The 21,987-nt window shown below is 37.5% G+C and overlaps 1 protein-coding gene across 2 annotated transcripts in view; it reads right to left on the bottom strand.

Annotated features, from left to right (window-relative positions):
- Positions 1-1,671: 1,671 nt before the first annotated feature.
- The window catches only part of glipr2 (GLI pathogenesis-related 2), a 58,498-nt gene continuing 38,182 nt past the window's right edge, over positions 1,672-21,987 (bottom strand). The window contains exons 1-25 of one of the 2 annotated variants that reach the window (XM_036144700.1): positions 16,067-16,940; positions 15,691-15,900; positions 15,308-15,385; positions 14,704-14,853; positions 14,130-14,207; positions 13,277-13,303; positions 12,905-13,114; positions 12,522-12,599; positions 11,918-12,067; positions 11,344-11,421; positions 10,491-10,517; positions 10,119-10,328; positions 9,736-9,813; positions 9,132-9,281; positions 8,557-8,634; positions 7,704-7,730; positions 7,332-7,541; positions 6,949-7,026; positions 6,345-6,494; positions 5,747-5,824; positions 4,894-4,920; positions 4,522-4,731; positions 4,139-4,216; positions 3,535-3,684; positions 1,672-1,899 (exon numbers count right to left, since the gene is read on the bottom strand). In XM_036144700.1, the coding sequence (XP_036000593.1) occupies positions 1,895-1,899; positions 3,535-3,684; positions 4,139-4,216; positions 4,522-4,731; positions 4,894-4,920; positions 5,747-5,824; positions 6,345-6,494; positions 6,949-7,026; positions 7,332-7,541; positions 7,704-7,730; positions 8,557-8,634; positions 9,132-9,281; positions 9,736-9,813; positions 10,119-10,328; positions 10,491-10,517; positions 11,344-11,421; positions 11,918-12,067; positions 12,522-12,599; positions 12,905-13,114; positions 13,277-13,303; positions 14,130-14,207; positions 14,704-14,853; positions 15,308-15,385; positions 15,691-15,900; positions 16,067-16,268 (2,817 nt within the window). In that variant the 5' untranslated portion in view covers positions 16,269-16,940 and the 3' untranslated portion in view covers positions 1,672-1,894. Of the gene's footprint in view, positions 1,900-3,534; positions 3,685-4,138; positions 4,217-4,521; positions 4,732-4,893; positions 4,921-5,746; positions 5,825-6,344; positions 6,495-6,948; positions 7,027-7,331; positions 7,542-7,703; positions 7,731-8,556; positions 8,635-9,131; positions 9,282-9,735; positions 9,814-10,118; positions 10,329-10,490; positions 10,518-11,343; positions 11,422-11,917; positions 12,068-12,521; positions 12,600-12,904; positions 13,115-13,276; positions 13,304-14,129; positions 14,208-14,703; positions 14,854-15,307; positions 15,386-15,690; positions 15,901-16,066; positions 16,941-21,987 lie in introns of those variants that run through there. The other variant, XM_036144701.1, reaches the window with a different exon arrangement.

Here is a 21,987-nt window from a genome sequence, read left to right as displayed (position 1 = left end):
ACATTGATAACAGGATTTGCACAATGCTTTGGATAACAACAACCGTAAATTTTCTTAACTGACATGTAATGTTATTTGTTACTTTGATAAGCGTTGAGAAAGTGTCATTATAAGCTTAGAAACCCAACATGAGCTAATTGTTTCTATCATTTACAGTAATGAGTGTTTAGTATCTGATACAATGGAGCTGGACAGTGAACATACGTGGTCTAACTATCGAGTTGCATTTATAGCTTTGTGAAAGCCTGTGGGAAAGTGGATGGTTGTTATAAAGCTCAGTTCAGTTCTGATTAGAGAACGTCTGGCCAACTTCTGCATTGTGCAATTGCAATATTTTCTTCTGGCATATTAACACTAATCACTTGTCTCAATCAAGTGTGACAGTGAAAAAATGCTTCCATCTTTAAGAAGGACAACAGAGTTGTTTCTTTGTTTTGTTTCATGTATGTATGACCATCAACCACAGCACCATTTATAGCTATTCTCTTGTACCACAGAGTTTAAGGGAACCTCTCTCACTGTGTGGAGAGAAGCTTAGTCACTGGGAGATAATAATCTTATGTTTGACCAATGACAGTTGCCTCAGTTAATTTTTTTGTACTGATATGTTGGTTTTCTCATCTCATTTCATTGCAGAAATCTTTAACTTCTGCAGAAGTAACTGCCTTCCTAAACAAGGGAAAGCACTTTTATTTTTTTTAGTATTGGACTATGGAGATTGTTCGTATATGATTGCTTTGTCACAATGTCTTAGGATTCTTGACCCCGTCTATCTCTCTTCTCTGAGGTTCATTGCATACTGCAAAACATCAACAATTCCCAAAATATCAACAATTGGACTTCTGCCGGCCTATATCTGTATTGTAATTGCACAGAGAAATGTTGACTCATGTAACTTTTGCCCTAACAATTTGCTGCTTCTTTTGATTCCTTTTGCTCGGACTGAATTTGGGAAGAAGGCTGTTGTTCACTGTTGTGGGAAAGATAACTGATTCCCCAGTTACCTATTGAATAAAATGAAACAGTGATTCCATCAAGTTCCAAGAATAAGTTGAGAAATTGAGAATCAGAGCAAAGACAGAGAGAGAGAGACAAACTAATCACACACCCTCAGCTCTGCTTTCCTCCGAATCCCACCTACCTCCTTCTCACACTGCTATACCGGCTGACCAGAGCAAATGTAATACAATCATCTCAAACCCAAACATTTACAGTCTCACACAGAAAACACACAAGCGTTGACCTTGATTTAACCAGGGTAGAGTGGAGCCATCTTCTCCCTGAGTATAGCTGCTTACATGTTTTGAAGAAGATAGGTTAGTTAATTTAGGTTAATTTCAACAGAAAATGTTGAAATTAACTGAACTTATCTCAATGAGTGCTTTTAATTCAAAAATAAACACTTTCAAGGCTGATTCAATAACATGTTTTTCACAGTTTTTTGTTTTCTTTTAACTTTGTGCCTTTTGTGTTTTTATTTGTTGCTGCCTCTGGACTCCATTGAAAAGGTTAACTTTATCCCAGTTTGTTAAATCACTGCTGCACTTTATCCTGTAATTTACTGTAATTTTCAAGCTGTATGCAAACACAATTTCGTTCTGTTCTCACTCTGTACATACAAAATGACAAATAAAGTTGTCTAAGTCTAAGTTAAATAAAGGTTAAAAACACAACATTTTAATGACATTTTTGATTATAAGCTGTTGTTTTGTTCATTTTTCCCAGATCACAATTTAATATTTAACACACCATTCAATAAGACCATTTAATATGTAACAGTTCAAAAAGACCCTCCTTTCCCATCAGTCCAAGTGTGCAGAACACTTCTTTCTCAGCTCTGTCTCCACAACACTGGAGGCAGTTCTCCCTCTGCTGGCAGCAACCTGTACAGTTTTTAATCTGCAACAAGACAGGGAATACTGGTAAAGCATGAATCAGGAAACAAGGAAACGCTTTAAAATTGCAGACAGATAAGGATGTGTTGGCACTGAGCCCCGGGCTTTCATGAGCCTGGCAACCAGGCAACTCTAGACTCCGCTCTGAATTGACAAAGTGATATTTACATAATTTACTGTTGTGTTTTAAGATATAACTATAATTTTGAAAAAAAAAAAAAAAAAAAATCAGTATAGTTAAGAGAGCAGGATTTAGATTATAAAGTAACCTACTAATAATTTACTTGCAGGATTGGGACTACTAATGCAGGTTACGAGAATCAAACATAGTTTATTGAATGAAAGTAATTAATCAAACAACCTATCAGTTGCATGACTTTTTGTAGCACCTGAGCAGTATCAAACTCCAAATAAAATCAAACCTTCTAGTACCACCACCACAGATGAAACAGATGTTAGGAAGGGTTTATGTACTTCTAGTGGTAGGTGAAATTGTATGCACAAGGTAACTGCATACAGTTTAAATGTGTATGGATCAGTGATTATTCATATTGTGATCAATGTATAGATGCCTGCTAACCAGCAGACCATTAATCATTGCATTATTTTTGTAGCATCCGAGCAGCAGCATCAAAGTCCTATTGAAATGAGACCTACATATGAAACTGATGTTATGGAGGGAACAAGTACTTCTGACAGTGGTAGGTGAAATTGTTTGCACAAGTTAAATGTGCATGCAGAAATTATTCATGTTGTGATTCATTGTATAGATTCTGTAATTGCATTATTTTTGTCGCATCCGAGCATCATCATCAAAGTCCTATTCAAATCACACCTACAGTGGAAATAGAAGTTAGGGAGCGAGCAATTACTTCTGAGACTGGTAGGTAAGCCTGTGTTCACAATTGAAGGCTTTGTGTTCACCAATGCACTAACTGTAGTTAGTGCTGAGATCTATGTATGTTTGTGTGCTTTCTCTCTGGTAGAAATTACTTGCAAAAAATGTACTTAATTAAGTACTAGTTACTTGGTGTGATTTTGATGCCATTTTAGATTAGTCCTTTATACATAAACCATATCATAAAGTCAAGAGACAGCACACAATTGACATTTTAGATAAATTATCTCGGGTGTGTGGGTGGGTTGAATTTGAAACTCCCAAGAAGAAAATTATCCCAGCACGCCACTGCATGTGCCTGAGATTAAACCAAGTAAAATGAGTGGATCAAATAAGTAAACAGTTCCTTAAAAACATTGCAATGGCAATATCCTGTGACATGTCTGTATCTGATTTACTCTGTGATGTGAGCCTTCAAATATCAAGTTCTTTTTGAATCCTTGGGGAAAACTAGACCCAAAACACCCTATGACCCTGTGTCCTTCACTGAAGATGTGTTCAAGCTGCACCGTCAAGGTGTTTCAAAATCTGCATAATGAGGTGGTGTGTGTGAGACAATCTGATGGAGTAGGCAAAAACAAGCATAGTGTGTTGCCTAAACAGCCTCTCATAGTAACATAGAACCCTTAATAAGCCTCATCCTCAGGTAGCTGGAAAGCACAGATTCTTCTTTTCTGTTTAGAGAGTAAAACAGTGTCTTTGGAAGGAATGTAAAATGTTCAAATGCTGCTAATGTATTACCTTTTGGAAGGACATTTTTCTCATAGTAACCTGGGTTGGTGACGTTCCCTGCTTCTCGGTATTGCCCAACCACAAAGACAGTACGACCATCAGTTGCTAGGCCCACACCAAGCTCTTTGCTGCTTTTCCACACCACCTGGGTAAAATGTCCTGCAGGATGAAAGCCAGAAATCAGGTAAAACCTGAATGTCACACTTCCTGTCTAACATTCAACCATGTTTTTCCTGAGAAAGAAGATAGTCATCCGCTGCCCCTTCAGGTTTCAATTATATGTCAGTAATCATTTTTAGAATCTTTTCAGGATTGCCAATGTGGACATATCTATTCGAACAAAATGGTATCATTTTCACAAAACAGTTGTTAAAAAGCAAAACAAAAATGTTAGAACTTATTTTTTTAACTTTATGTTTAGGTCTTTAACAAAATAAGACAAATGACAACAGTACTAGAAGTCCATGTCAGTTCATTTTAATCCCCTGCTTGGTTCCGGAGGATAAAGATAAATTAGGGATGAAGGTATTGTGCAACGTCTTTCTCATTTATACATTTTAAACAGATCTGTGTCTCAGTTAGGATGGAGGTTTCTGAGTGTGCTGTGTTTTACCAGTCCTTGGTTGGTGTTGAGGTTTACTGAAGTCATAATCCTTGATTTCTCCGTACCAGGCATCTACAGCTTCTTTTCCTAAACATTAGAGCATAAACGGTTGAAAAACAAAACAATGTAAGAAACCAAAATGGAACACCAATGACTGCTAAATGGCTTATGGAGACTCTAGATTCATTTATACAGAACTTTGGCCTCTGTTTGTTTTAAGTGCTTTATAAATAAAGTTGGATTACATTGTATAGCTTCTTATTTTAGTGACCAAACACAGAGCAGACAAAAATGTATCCTTTTATGTCTTTATTTTATAGAACTGTGACTATGATGCATTGCTTTGAAATCAAAGCTAGTAAACTATGGTGTTATGTAAAAGGATAAGGCACCTGTTGGTTTCACAATTCTGGTGCTTTGGGAGTAGAAGACATTTTCTCCATCATCAGTCTTACTGTGTCCCAGGGTCATCTTTTTCAGACAATGATCAGCCCATTTCTGTGCTGCTTCATTCAGTTCGTCATTGTATTCCAGTGGTGGAGCATGGTGCAATGCCCTGTAGGCATTGTGGGTTTCCAGGAACTCTTTCTTAAAGCTGGCATCTGAAATAGAAAACAAAAACCCAGTCCTGAACATTAAACTCACTGGAAACAGGTTACTGTGCTAAAGCCAATAACATGAAACATTGGTGATACAAACGAGACGAGTCACAATGCACATTCTAAGGTTTGGTGTTAAAAATCATTGAGAAAGACTGCACTTACCCAGCGTATTTTGTTTGTTGATAGAGTCTGAAACAGAAAAAAATGAGTTTCAATAAAAGTCAGTCTGTCTGTCTAATCATTTCAGAATCTTTTTAGCTTTATCAGTTTGGAAATATTTCTTCTAAAAAATGGTTTAATTTTCAGAAAACAATTGTTGAAGAGCAAAGCAAAAATGTTAAAACCTAAGTATCTTTTTAACTTTATGTTTAGGGCTTCCACAAAATGGGAAAAATGATAAAAGTAGTAAAATACCATGTCAGTTAGTTTTAATCCCAAGTTTGTGTTATAGCAAATTAATCTTGAAACAGAAACTATTCTTTAACACGTTTAATCTAAACAAGCCAGAGAAATGGTACAGATCAGTACTGATGCTTAAGACAGATTTGCCACAGGATAAATGAAATGAGGAAGGGAGCCCCAAATGAAGGCTACATCGGTATTTGATAGAATATAGGTACGCTCCCATGCAGGTGGCAGTACCCTCATCACATGACATCAGTGGAATTATGTGTCATCACTTGGGTGTTTTCTGATAGTCCAAGACTATCTAGGTAAGCATGCTGTCCCCGGGAAAATTGACCCGTTTTCCTTCAATCGGTCCCCTTTTTCCAAATCTAAGTATGTAACTTCTCTGATGGCCACAATGTCTATGAATCATCTGTTTTTGTCCAAGTAACTGCTTTCAACAGCTTCAGCAACCAGTAGTTTCATATAATATGTAACACTAGGTTCCTTCTGGAGCATAAGAGTAGATTAGGGGTAAAGTTATTGTGCAACTCCTTTCTCATGCATACATTTTAAATAGATCTTTGTCTCAGTTAGGATGGAGGTTTGTGGGTGTGCTGTGTTTTACCAGTCTTTGGTTGGTTTCCAGGTTTGCTCAAGTCATCATCCTTGTTTTCTCCACAACGGGCATCTATAGCTTTGTTTCCTGAAATATTACAGTTCAAAGTTTAGTGTTAAAAAAAATCCTTGGAAAAAGACTGCACTTACATGCCATTTTTGTCTGTCGATAAAGTCAGAAAAAGAATGAAACCAAGTTTGAAAGAAAATGTGTCTGTCTGTCCAGTTTTGAGCCTGGATGGTGGAATAAATTCCTTCCTCTTGGTACTTATGTATAAATAGTTAACTATTCTCTCTGTTGTGTTGAGACTGCCAGCTACTCCCCACAACTGTGTCCATGCTGGATTGCTCTAGTTTATCTCTTACTGTATATTTCTACATAGTGTGATGGTGTGTGAAAGAGACTGGTGGTGTGTGTGAGACAATCTGATGGAGTAGGCAAAAACAAGCATAGTGTGTTGCCTAAACAGCCTCTCATAGTAACATAGAACCCTTAATAAGCCTCATCCTCAGGTAGCTGGAAAGCACAGATTCTTCTTTTCTGTTTAGAGAGTAAAACAGTGTCCTTGGAAGGAATGTAAAATGTTCAAATGCTGCTAATGTATTACCTTTTGGAAGGACATTTTTCTCGTAGTAACCTGGGTTGGTGACGTTCCCTGCTTCTCGGTATTGCCCAACCACAAAGACAGTACGACCATCAGTTGCTAGGCCCACACCAAGCTCTTTGCTGCTTTTCCACACCACCTGGGTAAAATGTCCTGCAGGATGAAAGCCAGAAATCAGGTAAAACTTGAATGTCACACTTCCTGTCTAACACTCAACCATGTTTTTCCTGAGAAAGAAGATAGTCATCCGCTGCCCCTTCAGGTTTCAATTATATGTCAGTAATCATTTTTAGAATCTTTTCAGGATTGCCAATGTGGACATATCTATTCGAACAAAATGGTATCATTTTCACAAAACAGTTGTTAAAAAGCAAAACAAAAATGTTACAACTTATTTTTTTAACTTTATGTTTAGGTCTTTAACAAAATGAGACAAATGACAACAGTACTAGAAGTCCATGTCAGTTCATTTTAATCCCCTGCTTGGTTCCGGAGGATAAAGATAAATTAGGGATGAAGGTATTGTGCAACGTCTTTCTCATTCATACATTTTAAACAGATCTGTGTCTCAGTTAGGATGGAGGTTTCTGAGTGTGCTGTGTTTTACCAGTCCCTGGTTGGTGTTGAGGTTTACTGAAGTCATAATCCTTGATTTCTCCGTACCAGGCATCTACAGCTTCTTTTCCTAAACATTAGAGCATAAACGGTTGAAAAACAAAACAATGTAAGAAACCAAAATGGAACACCAATGACTGCTAGATGGCTTATGGAGACTCTAGATTCATTTATACAGAACTTTGGCCTCTGTTTGTTTTAAGTGCTTTATAAATAAAGTTGAATTACATTGTATAGCTTCTTCTTTTAGTGACCAAACACAGAGCAGACAAAAATGTATCCTTTTATGTCTTTATTTTATAGAAATGTGACTATGATGCATTGCTTTGAAATCAAAGCTAGTAAACTATGGTGTTATGTAAAAGGATAAGGCACCTGTTGGTTTCACAATTCTGGTGCTTTGGGAGTAGAAGACATTTTCTCCATCATCAGTCTTACTGTGTCCCAGGGTCATCTTTTTCAGACAATGATCAGCCCATTTCTGTGCTGCTTCATTCAGTTCGTCATTGTATTCCAGTGGTGGAGCATGGTGCAATGCCCTGTAGGCATTGTGGGTTTCCAGGAACTCTTTCTTAAAGCTGTCATCTGAAATAGAAAACAAAAACCCAGTCCTGAACATTAAACTCACTGGAAACAGGTTACAGTGCTAAAGCCAATAACATGAAACATTGGTGATACAAACGAGACGAGTCACAATGCACATTCTACGGTTTGGTGTTAAAAATCATTAAGAAAGACTGCACTTACCCAGCGTATTTTGTTTGTTGATAGAGTCTGAAACAGAAAAAAATGAGTTTCAATAAAAGTCAGTCTGTCTGTCTAATCATTTCAGAATCTTTTTAGCTTTATCAGTTTGGAAATATTTCTTCTAAAAAATGGTTTAATTTTCAGAAAACAATTGTTGAAGAGCAAAGAAAAAATGTTAAAACCTAAGTATCTTTTTAACTTTATGTTTAGGGCTTCCACAAAATGGGAAAAATGATAAAAGTAGTAAAATACCATGTCAGTTAGTTTTAATCCCAAGTTTGTGTTATAGCAAATTAATCTTGAAACAGAAACTATTCTTTAACACGTTTAATCTAAACAAGCCAGAGAAATGGTACAGATCAGTACTGATGCTTAAGACAGATTTGCCACAGGATAAATGAAATGAGGAAGGGAGCCCCAAATGAAGGCTACATCGGTATTTGATAGAATATAGGTACGCTCCCATGCAGGTGGCAGTACCCTCATCACATGACATCAGTGGAATTATGTGTCATCACTTGGGTGTTTTCTGATAGTCCAAGACTATCTAGGTAACTATGCTGTCCCTGGGATAATTGACCCGTTTTCCTTCAATCGGTCCCCTTTTTCCAAATCTAAGTATGTAACTTCTCTGATGGCCACAATGTCTATGAATCATCTGTTTTTGTCCAAGTAACTGCTTTCAACAGCTTCAGCAACCAGTAGTTTCATATAATATGTAACACTAGGTTCCTTCTGGAGCATAATAGTAGATTAGGGGTAAAGTTATTGTGCAACTCCTTTCTCATGCATACATTTTAAATAGATCTTTGTCTCAGTTAGGATGGAGGTTTGTGGGTGTGCTGTGTTTTACCAGTCTTTGGTTGGTTTCCAGGTTTGCTCAAGTCATCATCCTTGTTTTCTCCACAACGGGCATCTATAGCTTTGTTTCCTGAAATATTACAGTTCAAAGTTTAGTGTTAAAAAAAATCCTTGGAAAAAGACTGCACTTACATGCCATTTTTGTCTGTCGATAAAGTCAGAAAAAGAATGAAACCAAGTTTGAAAGAAAATGTGTCTGTCTGTCCAGTTTTGAGCCAGGATGGTACTTATGTATAAATAGTTAACTATTCTCTCTGTTGTGTTGAGACTGCCAGCTACTCCCCACAACTGTGTCCATGCTGGATAGCTCTAGTTTATCTCTTACTGTATATTTCTACATAGTGTGATGGTGTGTGAAAGAGACTGGTGGTGTGTGTGAGACAATCTGATGGAGTAGGCAAAAACAAGCATAGTGTGTTGCGTAAACAGCCTCTCATAGTAACATAGAACCCTTAATAAGCCTCATCCTCAGGTAGCTGGAAAGCACAGATTCTTCTTTTCTGTTTAGAGAGTAAAACAGTGTCTTTGGAAGGAATGTAAAATGTTCAAGTGCTGCTAATGTATTACCTTTTGGAAGGACATTTTTCTCATAGTAACCTGGGTTGGTGACGTTCCCTGCTTCTCGGTATTGCCCAACCACAAAGACAGTACGACCATCAGTTGCTAGGCCCACACCAAGCTCTTTGCTGCTTTTCCACACCACCTGGGTAAAATGTCCTGCAGGATGAAAGCCAGAAATCAGGTAAAACCTGAATGTCACACTTCCTGTCTAACATTCAACCATGTTTTTCCTGAGAAAGAAGATAGTCATCCGCTGCCCCTTCAGGTTTCAATTATATGTCAGTAATCATTTTTAGAATCTTTTCAGGATTGCCAATGTGGACATATCTATTCGAACAAAATGGTATCATTTTCACAAAACAGTTGTTAAAAAGCAAAACAAAAATGTTACAACTTATTTTTTTAACTTTATGTTTAGGTCTTTAACAAAATGAGACAAATGACAACAGTACTAGAAGTCCATGTCAGTTCATTTTAATCCCCTGCTTGGTTCCGGAGGATAAAGATAAATTAGGGATGAAGGTATTGTGCAACGTCTTTCTCATTTATACATTTTAAACAGATCTGTGTCTCAGTTAGGATGGAGGTTTCTGAGTGTGCTGTGTTTTACCAGTCCCTGGTTGGTGTTGAGGTTTACTGAAGTCATAATCCTTGATTTCTCCGTACCAGGCATCTACAGCTTCTTTTCCTAAACATTACAGCATAAACGGTTGAAAAACAAAACAATGTAAGAAACCAAAATGGAACACCAATGACTGCTAGATGGCTTATGGAGACTCTAGATTCATTTATACAGAACTTTGGCCTCTGTTTGTTTTAAGTGCTTTATAAATAAAGTTGAATTACATTGTATAGCTTCTTCTTTTAGTGACCAAACACAGAGCAGACAAAAATGTATCCTTTTATGTCTTTATTTTATAGAACTGTGACTATGATGCATTGCTTTGAAATCAAAGCTAGTAAACTATGGTGTTATGTAAAAGGATAAGGCACCTGTTGGTTTCACAATTCTGGTGCTTTGGGAGTAGAAGACATTTTCTCCATCATCAGTCTTACTGTGTCCCAGGGTCATCTTTTTCAGACAATGATCAGCCCATTTCTGTGCTGCTTCATTCAGTTCGTCATTGTATTCCAGTGGTGGAGCATGGTGCAATGCCCTGTAGGCATTGTGGGTTTCCAGGAACTCTTTCTTAAAGCTGTCATCTGAAATAGAAAACAAAAACCCAGTCCTGAACATTAAACTCACTGGAAACAGGTTACAGTGCTAAAGCCAATAACATGAAACATTGGCGATACAAACGAGACGAGTCACAATGCACATTCTACGGTTTGGTGTTAAAAATCATTGAGAAAGACTGCACTTACCCAGCGTATTTTGTTTGTTGATAGAGTCTGAAACAGAAAAAAATGAGTTTCAATAAAAGTCAGTCTGTCTGTCTAATCATTTCAGAATCTTTTTAGCTTTATCAGTTTGGAAATATTTCTTCTAAAAAATGGTTTAATTTTCAGAAAACAATTGTTGAAGAGCAAAGAAAAAATGTTAAAACCTAAGTATCTTTTTAACTTTATGTTTAGGGCTTCCACAAAATGGGAAAAATGATAAAAGTAGTAAAATACCATGTCAGTTAGTTTTAATCCCAAGTTTGTGTTATAGGAAATTAATCTTGAAACAGAAACTATTCTTTAACACGTTTAATCTAAACAAGCCAGAGAAATGGTACAGATCAGTACTGATGCTTAAGACAGATTTGCCACAGGATAAATGAAATGAGGAAGGGAGCCCCAAATGAAGGCTACATCGGTATTTGATAGAATATAGGTACGCTCCCATGCAGGTGGCAGTACCCTCATCACATGACATCAGTGGAATTATGTGTCATCACTTGGGTGTTTTCTGATAGTCCAAGACTATCTAGGTAACTATGTTGTCCCCGGGATAATTGACCCGTTTTCCTTCAATCGGTCCCCTTTTTCCAAATCTAAGTATGTAACTTCTCTGATGGCCACAATGTCTATGAATCATCTGTTTTTGTCCAAGTAACTGCTTTCAACAGCTTCAGCAACCAGTAGTTTCATATAATATGTAACACTAGGTTCCTTCTGGAGCATAAGAGTAGATTAGGGGTAAAGTTATTGTGCAACTCCTTTCTCATGCATACATTTTAAATAGATCTTTGTCTCAGTTAGGATAGAGGTTTCTGGGTGTGCTGTGTTTTACCAGTCTTTGGTTGGTTTCCAGGTTTGCTCAAGTCATCATCCTTGTTTTCTCCACAACGGGCATCTATAGCTTTGTTTCCTGAAATATTACAGTTCAAAGTTTAGTGTTAAAAAAATCCTTGGAAAAAGACTGCACTTACATGCCATTTTTGTCTGTCGATAAAGTCAGAAAAAGAATGAAACCAAGTTTGAAAGAAAATGTGTCTGTCTGTCCAGTTTTGAGCCAGGATGGTACTTATGTATAAATAGTTAACTATTCTCTCTGTTGTGTTGAGACTGCCAGCTACTCCCCACAACTGTGTCCATGCTGGATTGCTCTAGTTTATCTCTTACTGTATATTTCTACATAGTGTGATGGTGTGTGAAAGAGACTGGTGGTGTGTGTGAGACAATCTGATGGAGTAGGCAAAAACAAGCATAGTGTGTTGCCTAAACAGCCTCTCATAGTAACATAGAACCCTTAATAAGCCTCATCCTCAGGTAGCTGGAAAGCACAGATTCTTCTTTTCTGTTTAGAGAGTAAAACAGTGTCTTTGGAAGGAATGTAAAATGTTCAAATGCTGCTAATGTATTACCTTTTGGAAGGACATTTTTCTCATAGTAACCTGGGTTGGTGACGTTCCCTGCTTCTCGGTATTGCCCAACCACAAAGACAGTACGACCATCAGTTGCTAGGCCCACACCAAGCTCTTTGCTGCTTTTCCACACCACCTGGGTAAAATGTCCTGCAGGATGAAAGCCAGAAATCAGGTAAAACCTGAATGTCACACTTCCTGTCTAACATTCAACCATGTTTTTCCTGAGAAAGAAGATAGTCATCCGCTGCCCCTTCAGGTTTCAATTATATGTCAGTAATCATTTTTAGAATCTTTTCAGGATTGCCAATGTGGACATATCTATTCGAACAAAATGGTATCATTTTCACAAAACAGTTGTTAAAAAGCAAAACAAAAATGTTACAACTTATTTTTTTAACTTTATGTTTAGGTCTTTAACAAAATGAGACAAATGACAACAGTACTAGAAGTCCATGTCAGTTCATTTTAATCCCCTGCTTGGTTCCGGAGGATAAAGATAAATTAGGGATGAAGGTATTGTGCAACGTCTTTCTCATTTATACATTTTAAACAGATCTGTGTCTCAGTTAGGATGGAGGTTTCTGAGTGTGCTGTGTTTTACCAGTCCCTGGTTGGTGTTGAGGTTTACTGAAGTCATAATCCTTGATTTCTCCGTACCAGGCATCTACAGCTTCTTTTCCTAAACATTAGAGCATAAACGGTTGAAAAACAAAACAATGTAAGAAACCAAAATGGAACACCAATGACTGCTAGATGGCTTATGGAGACTCTAGATTCATTTATACAGAACTTTGGCCTCTGTTTGTTTTAAGTGCTTTATAAATAAAGTTGGATTACATTGTATAGCTTCTTATTTTAGTGACCAAACACAGAGCAGACAAAAATGTATCCTTTTATGTCTTTATTTTATAGAAATGTGACTATGATGCATTGCTTTGAAATCAAAGCTAGTAAACTATGGTGTTATGTAAAAGGATAAGGCACCTGTTGGTTTCACAATTCTGGTGCTTTGGGAGTAGAAGACATTTTCTCCATCATCAGTGTTACTGTGTCCCAGGGTCATCTTTTTCAGACAATGATCAGCCCATTTCTGTGCTGCTTCATTCAGTTCGTCATTGTATTCCAGTGGTGGAGCATGGTGCAATGCCCTGTAGGCATTGTGGGTTTCCAGGAACTCTTTCTTAAAGCTGTCATCTGAAATAGAAAACAAAAACCCAGTCCTGAACATTAAACTCACTGGAAACAGGTTACTGTGCTAAAGCCAATAACATGAAACATTGGTGATACAAACGAGACGAGTCACAGTGCACATTCTAAGGTTTGGTGTTAAAAATCATTGAGAAAGACTGCACTTACCCAGCGTATTTTGTTTGTTGATAGAGTCTGAAACAGAAAAAAATGAGTTTCAATAAAAGTCAGTCTGTCTGTCTAATCATTTCAGAATCTTTTTAGCTTTATCAGTTTGGAAATATTTCTTCTAAAAAATGGTTTAATTTTCAGAAAACAATTGTTGAAGAGCAAAGAAAAAATGTTAAAACCTAAGTATCTTTTTAACTTTATGTTTAGGGCTTCCACAAAATGGGAAAAATGATAAAAGTAGTAAAATACCATGTCAGTTAGTTTTAATCCCAAGTTTGTGTTATAGGAAATTAATCTTGAAACAGAAACTATTCTTTAACACGTTTAATCTAAACAAGCCAGAGAAATGGTACAGATCAGTACTGATGCTTAAGACAGATTTGCCACAGGATAAATGAAATGAGGAAGGGAGCCCCAAATGAAGGCTACATCGGTATTTGATAGAATATAGGTACGCTCCCATGCAGGTGGCAGTACCCTCATCACATGACATCAGTGGAATTATGTGTCATCACTTGGGTGTTTTCTGATAGTCCAAGACTATCTAGGTAACTATGTTGTCCCCGGGATAATTGACCCGTTTTCCTTCAATCGGTCCCCTTTTTCCAAATCTAAGTATGTAACTTCTCTGATGGCCACAATGTCTATGAATCATCTGTTTTTGTCCAAGTAACTGCTTTCAACAGCTTCAGCAACCAGTAGTTTCATATAATATGTAACACTAGGTTCCTTCTGGAGCATAAGAGTAGATTAGGGGTAAAGTTATTGTGCAACTCCTTTCTCATGCATACATTTTAAATATATCTTTGTCTCAGTTAGGATGGAGGTTTCTGGGTGTGCTGTGTTTTACCAGTCTTTGGTTGGTTTCCAGGTTTGCTCAAGTCATCATCCTTGTTTTCTCCACAACGGGCATCTATAGCTTTGTTTCCTGAAATATTACAGTTCAAAGTTTAGTGTTAAAAAAATCCTTGGAAAAAGACTGCACTTACATGCCATTTTTGTCTGTCGATAAAGTCAGAAAAAGAATGAAACCAAGTTTGAAAGAAAATGTGTCTGTCTGTCCAGTTTTGAGCCAGGATGGTACTTATGTATAAATTGTTAACTATTCTCTCTGTTGTGTTGAGACTGCCAGCTACTCCCCACAACTGTGTCCATGCTGGATTGCTCTAGTTTATCTCTTACTGTATATTTCTACATAGTGTCATGGTGTGTGAAAGAGACTGGTGGTGTGTGTGAGACAATCTGATGGAGTAGGCAAAAACAAGCATAGTGTGTTGCCTAAACAGCCTCTCATAGTAACATAGAACCCTTAATAAGCCTCATCCTCAGGTAGCTGGAAAGCACAGATTCTTCTTTTCTGTTTAGAGAGTAAAACAGTGTCTTTGGAAGGAATGTAAAATGTTCAAATGCTGCTAATGTATTACCTTTTGGAAGGACATTTTTCTCGTAGTAACCTGGGTTGGTGACGTTCCCTGCTTCTCGGTATTGCCCAACCACAAAGACAGTATGACCGTCAGTTGCTAGGCCCACACCAAGCTCTTTGCTGCTTTTCCACACCACCTGGGTAAAATGTCCTGCAGGATGAAAGCCAGAAATCAGGTAAAACCTGAATGTCACACTTCCTGTCTAACATTCAACCATGTTTTTCCTGAGAAAGAAGATAGTCATCCGCTGCCCCTTCAGGTTTCAATTATATGTCAGTAATCATTTTTAGAATCTTTTCAGGATTGCCAATGTGGACATATCTATTCGAACAAAATGGTATCATTTTCACAAAACAGTTGTTAAAAAGCAAAACAAAAATGTTACAACTTATTTTTTTAACTTTATGTTTAGGTCTTTAACAAAATGAGACAAATGACAACAGTACTAGAAGTCCATGTCAGTTTATTTTAATCCCCTGCTTGGTTCCGGAGGATAAAGATAAATTAGGGATGAAGGTATTGTGCAACGTCTTTCTCATTTATACATTTTAAACAGATCTGTGTCTCAGTTAGGATGGAGGTTTCTGAGTGTGCTGTGTTTTACCAGTCCTTGGTTGGTGTTGAGGTTTACTGAAGTCATAATCCTTGATTTCTCCGTACCAGGCATCTACAGCTTCTTTTCCTAAACATTAGAGCATAAACGGTTGAAAAACAAAACAATGTAAGAAACCAAAATGGAACACCAATGACTGCTAGATGGCTTATGGAGACTCTAGATTCATTTATACAGAACTTTGGCCTCTGTTTGTTTTAAGTGCTTTATAAATAAAGTTGGATTACATTGTATAGCTTCTTCTTTTAGTGACCAAACACAGAGCAGACAAAAATGTATCCTTTTATGTCTTTATTTTATAGAACTGTGACTATGATGCATTGCTTTGAAATCAAAGCTAGTAAACTATGGTGTTATGTAAAAGGAAAAGGCACCTGTTGGTTTCACAATTCTGGTGCTTTGGGAGTAGAAGACATTTTCTCCATCATCAGTCTTACTGTGTCCCAGGGTCATCTTTTTCAGACAATGATCAGCCCATTTCTGTGCTGCTTCATTCAGTTCGTCATTGTATTCCAGTGGTGGAGCATGGTGCAATGCCCTGTAGGCATTGTGGGTTTCCAGGAACTCTTTCTTAAAGCTGGCATCTGAAATAGAAAACAAAAACCTAGTCCTGAACATTAAACTCACTGGAAACAGGTTACTGTGCTAAAGCCAATAACATGAAACATTAGTGATACAAACGAGATAAGTCACAATGCACATTCTAAGGTTTGGTGTTAAAAAAAATTCTTGGAACAAGACTGCACTTACCTGCCATGTTTTGTGTGTCGATGAAGTCTAAAAAGGAATCAAACAAAGAATCAGAAACCTTAAAATAAAAATTACTAATGATCTCAAACAGATTATTGCCTAAATTTAATGGCCTGATCTTAATGACAAAGCTACTACAGATAATAACTGTATTAAAAAATAATAACAAGTATTTGTATGCCAAGGGTCTGGCTGGTTTCATCCGGTGAGGATACAGCTTTTCTTACTGTGCCCAAGCTGCTATTTATGCACTAAAGTTTAACCTACACTCCCGCATTGCTGCTAGTAGGAGGAGTTCAACACACTGCTCTTCCTTGACATTTGCATATCTGGTTATCTACGAGGAAATCCACCATTTGATCGTAGATGTATTTGTTCTTTTTGCTTGTTTTGGCAGCTGATTATGTTAGGTATGAGTGCATAACTCATAGGACTTTAATGATGTTGAAAATAAGCTGCAAGCATGAGAGCAGAATTGAGGAAGGAAGTGTTCAGAGAAAAACAGCTGCTTAATAGTTTGGCTGAAATTCTTTCTTGTTGTTTATGCAGGTGGGACTCTACCTGCAAAACATTACCTACCCACTGTCACTACCTGTTTATAAAAGCTAAAGAATGATCTTCATACAAATGTGCAAAAGGTATCAATAGTACCTGAATAGCATTACTTTGTGATAACAACCTGTACCTTTATGTACTTGTGCCTAAATGTTTACCCCAAAATCCTGCAAATGAGAGCGGTTTAGACAGAAAGGTAGGAGGGGATTCGTTGGAATCTAGTTAACAGCAGCCTAATCCCTTGTTCTGTACAGACTTGTTAGTGTCGACTATGACTACGACTATGACAGTTAGAGACTTGATATTAAACATTTGTCTCATACCAACTCTCATCAGAACTACTTTATAGCACTTTGCACTCACTGATGTACATAAACTTACCTAAACGCTGTCTCTTGGGCAGAGGCACTTAGCATCTCAGATTTCAAACAGGTTCTTCTTCTACGGATGAGGTTGTTTTGCAGTTGTTTGTGTAATAGGTTTCCTCTTAAACCCAGCAATGAGAGCTCTTAAAATCAAGGGTTTGTAACTGGTGGGAAACCATCATCTACACCTTTTTCTTGCTCCAAATCCCAAGAGACACAGAAAAATGGTATATTCCAATAAACAATTAGGGTTTACTTATCTAATCATGATTAAAAGCTGAAATTATAGTATAAATAGTATTTATTATACTATATCATAGTAGTACAATAAATTCAACTTATGTTATAAATATAAATATCTGAGTACTGTCAGATGCAGGGGCGGTACTAGCCATTTGGACAAATGCTTTGTGATGCCCCCCACACTAACCCCACCCTGTCCTGCTTGCCTGTGCTGTCTGCCACCATCACCTGTTTTAAATAAAACTCTTAATAGTAATGCTGCTCTGTGTTTGGCTGAATTATTATCACCCTGTGCGTGATCATTACAAGGAAATTACGTATAAAATTGTAACATGATGCTAAATACTCAAGAGTAGAATACAAAGGTAAATATCAGACTAAATATTGACCGAAGGAAAAACAAATAACTCCAGCCTATTTACCTAATGCACAACCATAGAATATGTAACGTTTCTATGCGTACAATTCTATAACGTACCAAGCTTATACAAAGTGCACTATGTATCATAGTCCAGCAGCATCCCACCGAAGGCGTGTGCAAGTTTCCTTAGCATTTGGGTACAGTGTAAACAATTAATGGCTGAGACTAAAAATCTGCATGATGTAGACAGTTTAAACCTACTGACATGTGAGACAGGCCCCCAGGGGACTGCCCATCACAGCAGATGGTGGTGGGGGGTGCCAGCACCGCAACAAAGCTAAGATTCCCTTCTCACATCTTCCTCTTTGTCTGTGAGCCCTCGTCATGAGTGGTTCGCACTGAGGAGACAAGCTATTGGCCCACATGGGGTTTGAATACCCACTAACTAGCTCAACTAGGAATGTAGCTAAGTCCTATCTTCTGTGTAAACCCATATCTTAGAGTTACTCTAAACTATGCATTCCACTGTGGCAAATAAAAAAGAATCTAAGAGATACTTGTTTTGGAGCATGCAGTTCCACGGAAAGGATGTAAGATTCTGCACACAAAGGGCGGTCAATCTGGCTCCAAAACAAGTCTCCCTTGCATTCTTCTTTATTTGCTACAGTGGAGCATAGCTTAGAGTTACTCTAAGCTATGGGTTTATGCCTTCCTTGTCAACAACTACCATGATTCACATACAAAACAGAAATCAAAACACTTTTAGATCCCATTGACAATCTGTCTGTCTTTCAGGTAAAACCACATGAAAGCTATGCTCAGAATAATAGTGTGGCAAATGAACCTGTTAGTTCAAGATTAGCAATGAAAAATAAACACACTAACAACTCCATATTCCAGAGCAAGATGAGGAAAGAATATTATTTTCATATAGGAGAGAGTAGTTCCAGCATTTGCTTAATGTTGTTGTCTTTGTTTTCAGACCTATGTCTAATCTTCTTTTCTTATCTAAAATTCTTGAGAACGTAGTTGCTAATCCACTTTGTGAGCATTTACAAAGTAATAACTTACTTGAGGAGTTTCAGTCAGGCTTCAGAGTTTATCATAGCACTGAAACAGCTCTGGTGAAGGTCACTAAAGATATTATCATGGCCTCAGATAATGGACTTGTTTCAGTACTTGTCCTGTTAGATCTCAGTGCTGCATTTGATACAGTTGATCACAATATTCTTCTACAAAGACTTGAACATACTGTAGGGATTAAGTGGAAAGCATTAGGCTGGTTTAAATCTTATCTATTGGACAGATTCCAGTTTGTTCATGTTAATAATAAATCTTCTTCAAACTCTAGGGTCACTTGTGGAGTACCACATGGTTCAGTCCTTGGACCAATTCTCTTTGCTATATATATGCTTCCCATAGGCAAAATTATCAGACAGCATAGGATTAATTTCCACTGTTATGCTGATGACACTCAGCTATATTTATCCACAAATCTTGATCAATCCAATCAATTACTTCAACTACAAGCATGTCTTGATGACATCAAAAGCTGGATGACTTTAAATTTCCTGCACTTAAATTTCGACAAGACAGAAGTTGTAATCTTTGGACCAGAGTCCTCAAAAAATATACTTCTTAATCTATCACTTAATCTGGATGGCATTAACTTGGCCTCTGGTAATAAAGTAAAATATCTTGGTGTTATTTTTGACCAAGACATGTCATTTAAATCCCATATTAAACAGGTTTCCAGAGTTTCCTTTTTGCACCTCAGGAATATCGCCAAAATTAGAAACATTTTGTCCAGGGGTGATGCTGAAAAACTAGTCCATGCATTTGTTACTTCAAGGCTGGACTATTGTAATTCTTTACTATCAGGAAGTCCACACAATGCAGTTCAAAGCCTTCAGCTGATCCAAAATGCTGCAGCATGAGTTCTGATGAAAATCAACAAGAGGGATCATATTTCTCCAATTTTAGCTTCCCTTCATTGGCTTCCTGTTAAATCAAGAATAGAATTTAAAATTCTCCTACTAACGTATAAAGCCCTTAATAATCAAGCTCCATCATATATCAGAGCTCTGATTATCTCGTATGTTCCTAACAAAGCACTTCACTCTCAGACTGCAGGTCTGCTGGTGGTTCCTAGAGTCTCTAAAAGTAGAATGGGAGGCAGATCCTTTAGCTATCAGGCTCCTCTCCTGTGGAACCAACTCCCAGTTTTGGTCCGTGAGGCAGACACCCTGTCTACTTTTAAGACTAATCTTAAAACTTTCCTTTTTGACAAAGCTTATAGTTAGAGTGGCTCACGTTACCCTGAGCTATCTCTATAGTTATGCTGCTATAGGCTTAGGCTATTGAAGGACATCAGGGCCTATTTTTCTCACTCTACTGAGTTCTACTGTACTCCAGTTTTGCATTGCATTGCATTGAAATGACTGTTGTCATTTCAGCTTTTAACTTTTTGTTCTCTCTCTTTTTTTTCTTCATAGTAGGTACACCTGGTCTGCCCTTCTGTTAGCTGTGACATCATTCAGGGAAGACAGATCACCCGCTATTACCATCTAATGTAGAACAGATTACTGGATCAATGTTTGCTTCTGTGCTTGTTTGTCTCTCTTGTTGTGTCTCTGCTCTGTCTTCTCTAAGCCCCAGTCGGTTGAGGCAGATGACCATTCATACTGAGCCTGGTTCTGCTGGAGGTTTTCCTTCTCGTTAATGGGGAGTTTTTCTTTCCACTGTCGCTTCATGCTTGCTCAGTATAAGGGATTGCTGCAAAGCCATGGACAATGCAGACAGCTCTCCCTGTGGCTCTACGCTTCTCCAGGAGTGAATGCTGTTTGTCGGGACTTTGATGCAATCAACTGGTTCCCTTATATAGCAAATTTTTGACCAATCTGTATAATCTGACCCAATCTGTATAATATGATTGAATTTGACTTTGTAAAGTGCCTTGGGATGACATGTTTCATGAATTGGCGCTATATAAATAAAATTGAATTGAATTCAATTTGTTCTGAAACAAGGTCCATGCTGGCTGTCCACAGAGCAGGATTTAACGTCTACATGTAACAGAAAATATCAAAGTTGAAGCATTGGTGGTAGGTAGGGCTGCTTTTGAGAGTATTACAAAGTACAGAACAGCAAATGGAGGATAGAAACTCCGTGCCTTCCAAAGGCCTTCCACAAGATTCATACCACTTGACTTATTCACATTATGTCATTTCACATTTTTTTGCAGATTTTGGTATACGTTGTAGTGATTTAAAATTTCAGACCAAACCATAGTGGCACATAAGTGGGAAGGGTAATTGTACTTTGTCTACAAACACATCCATTTGCCTTGAGCACGCAACGTGTTTTGCTGTAATGACAGCTTCAAATCTTTTGTGGCATGTCTCTACCAGCTTTGCCCACCTTCAGACTGAAGTTTTCCAGCTCAGTCAGATTGCATAGAGAGCTTCATTTATTTTCAAGTCTTGACACAAATTCTCAATTGGATTTAGCCCTGGACATTGCCGTGGATATATTTTGATATGAACCATTGCATTGTAGCCCGGACTGTATGTTTAGGGCTGTGTCCTGCTGAAAGGGGAACCTCCACCGAAGACTTCTGTGCCTCCAGCAGATTTTCTTCTTGCTTAGCTCTTTTATCTCCCCACTCATTTTAAACAAACTCTCATTCTCTGCTGAGGAAATCTTCCCCACAGCTTTATGCTTCCACTTCCATGTTTCATTTTGGGATTCAGGTCTAGTCCACACATAGTTGGATTTCTGGGAAAACAAATACATTTTATGCAGTTAGCCTTTTCATCCACATGTAAACTCTGTCTGAAAACTCAGGAAAAAGCACAGATTTCTACAAGACTCAGTTTTTGAGTCTGCGTGTGTACATGTTTTTTTTATTTCTATTTATCTATATTTTGTATTCAATGATATATACAAAGTGAGTGTCCAAAAAAAAAAAAAACATGATCCAGAGGGTAATATAGTCGAAGCATAGCCTTATACAATTATTATAGAGTTCTAAATAAATTTTAATTTATGCAAATGTTGGTGGTTTTTAATGCCCTATGATTATCAGTCTTCTGACATTTTTATGTAAGAGAGAGCATCAATATAGAAATGAGTAAAGTTGGGTTATTGCTTACTGTACTTGCATTTGTGGATGTAAAATTTGGAAAGAATAATGAATAGATTAATAATAAAAATGTCAGTATTCCATTGAAGAAGCAAAAAACTAAATTTTCAATTTTCTACAAGGCTATCACAAAAAGAAGAAAATACATCAATGTCCCTCTTAAATTCTGTCATAAAGTGGTCAGCAGGGTAATACTTGTGGATAATTTTGTATAAAACCCCCTTCCGTTTAATTGTTATTAGATATTTGTTGG

The sequence above is a fragment of the Fundulus heteroclitus genome, chromosome 12 (genome assembly GCF_011125445.2).
Source record: "Fundulus heteroclitus isolate FHET01 chromosome 12, MU-UCD_Fhet_4.1, whole genome shotgun sequence".
Lineage (NCBI taxonomy): Eukaryota > Metazoa > Chordata > Actinopteri > Cyprinodontiformes > Fundulidae > Fundulus > Fundulus heteroclitus.
Note: the sequence above shows the minus strand (reverse complement) of the source record. Positions and strands in the feature narration are given on the sequence as shown.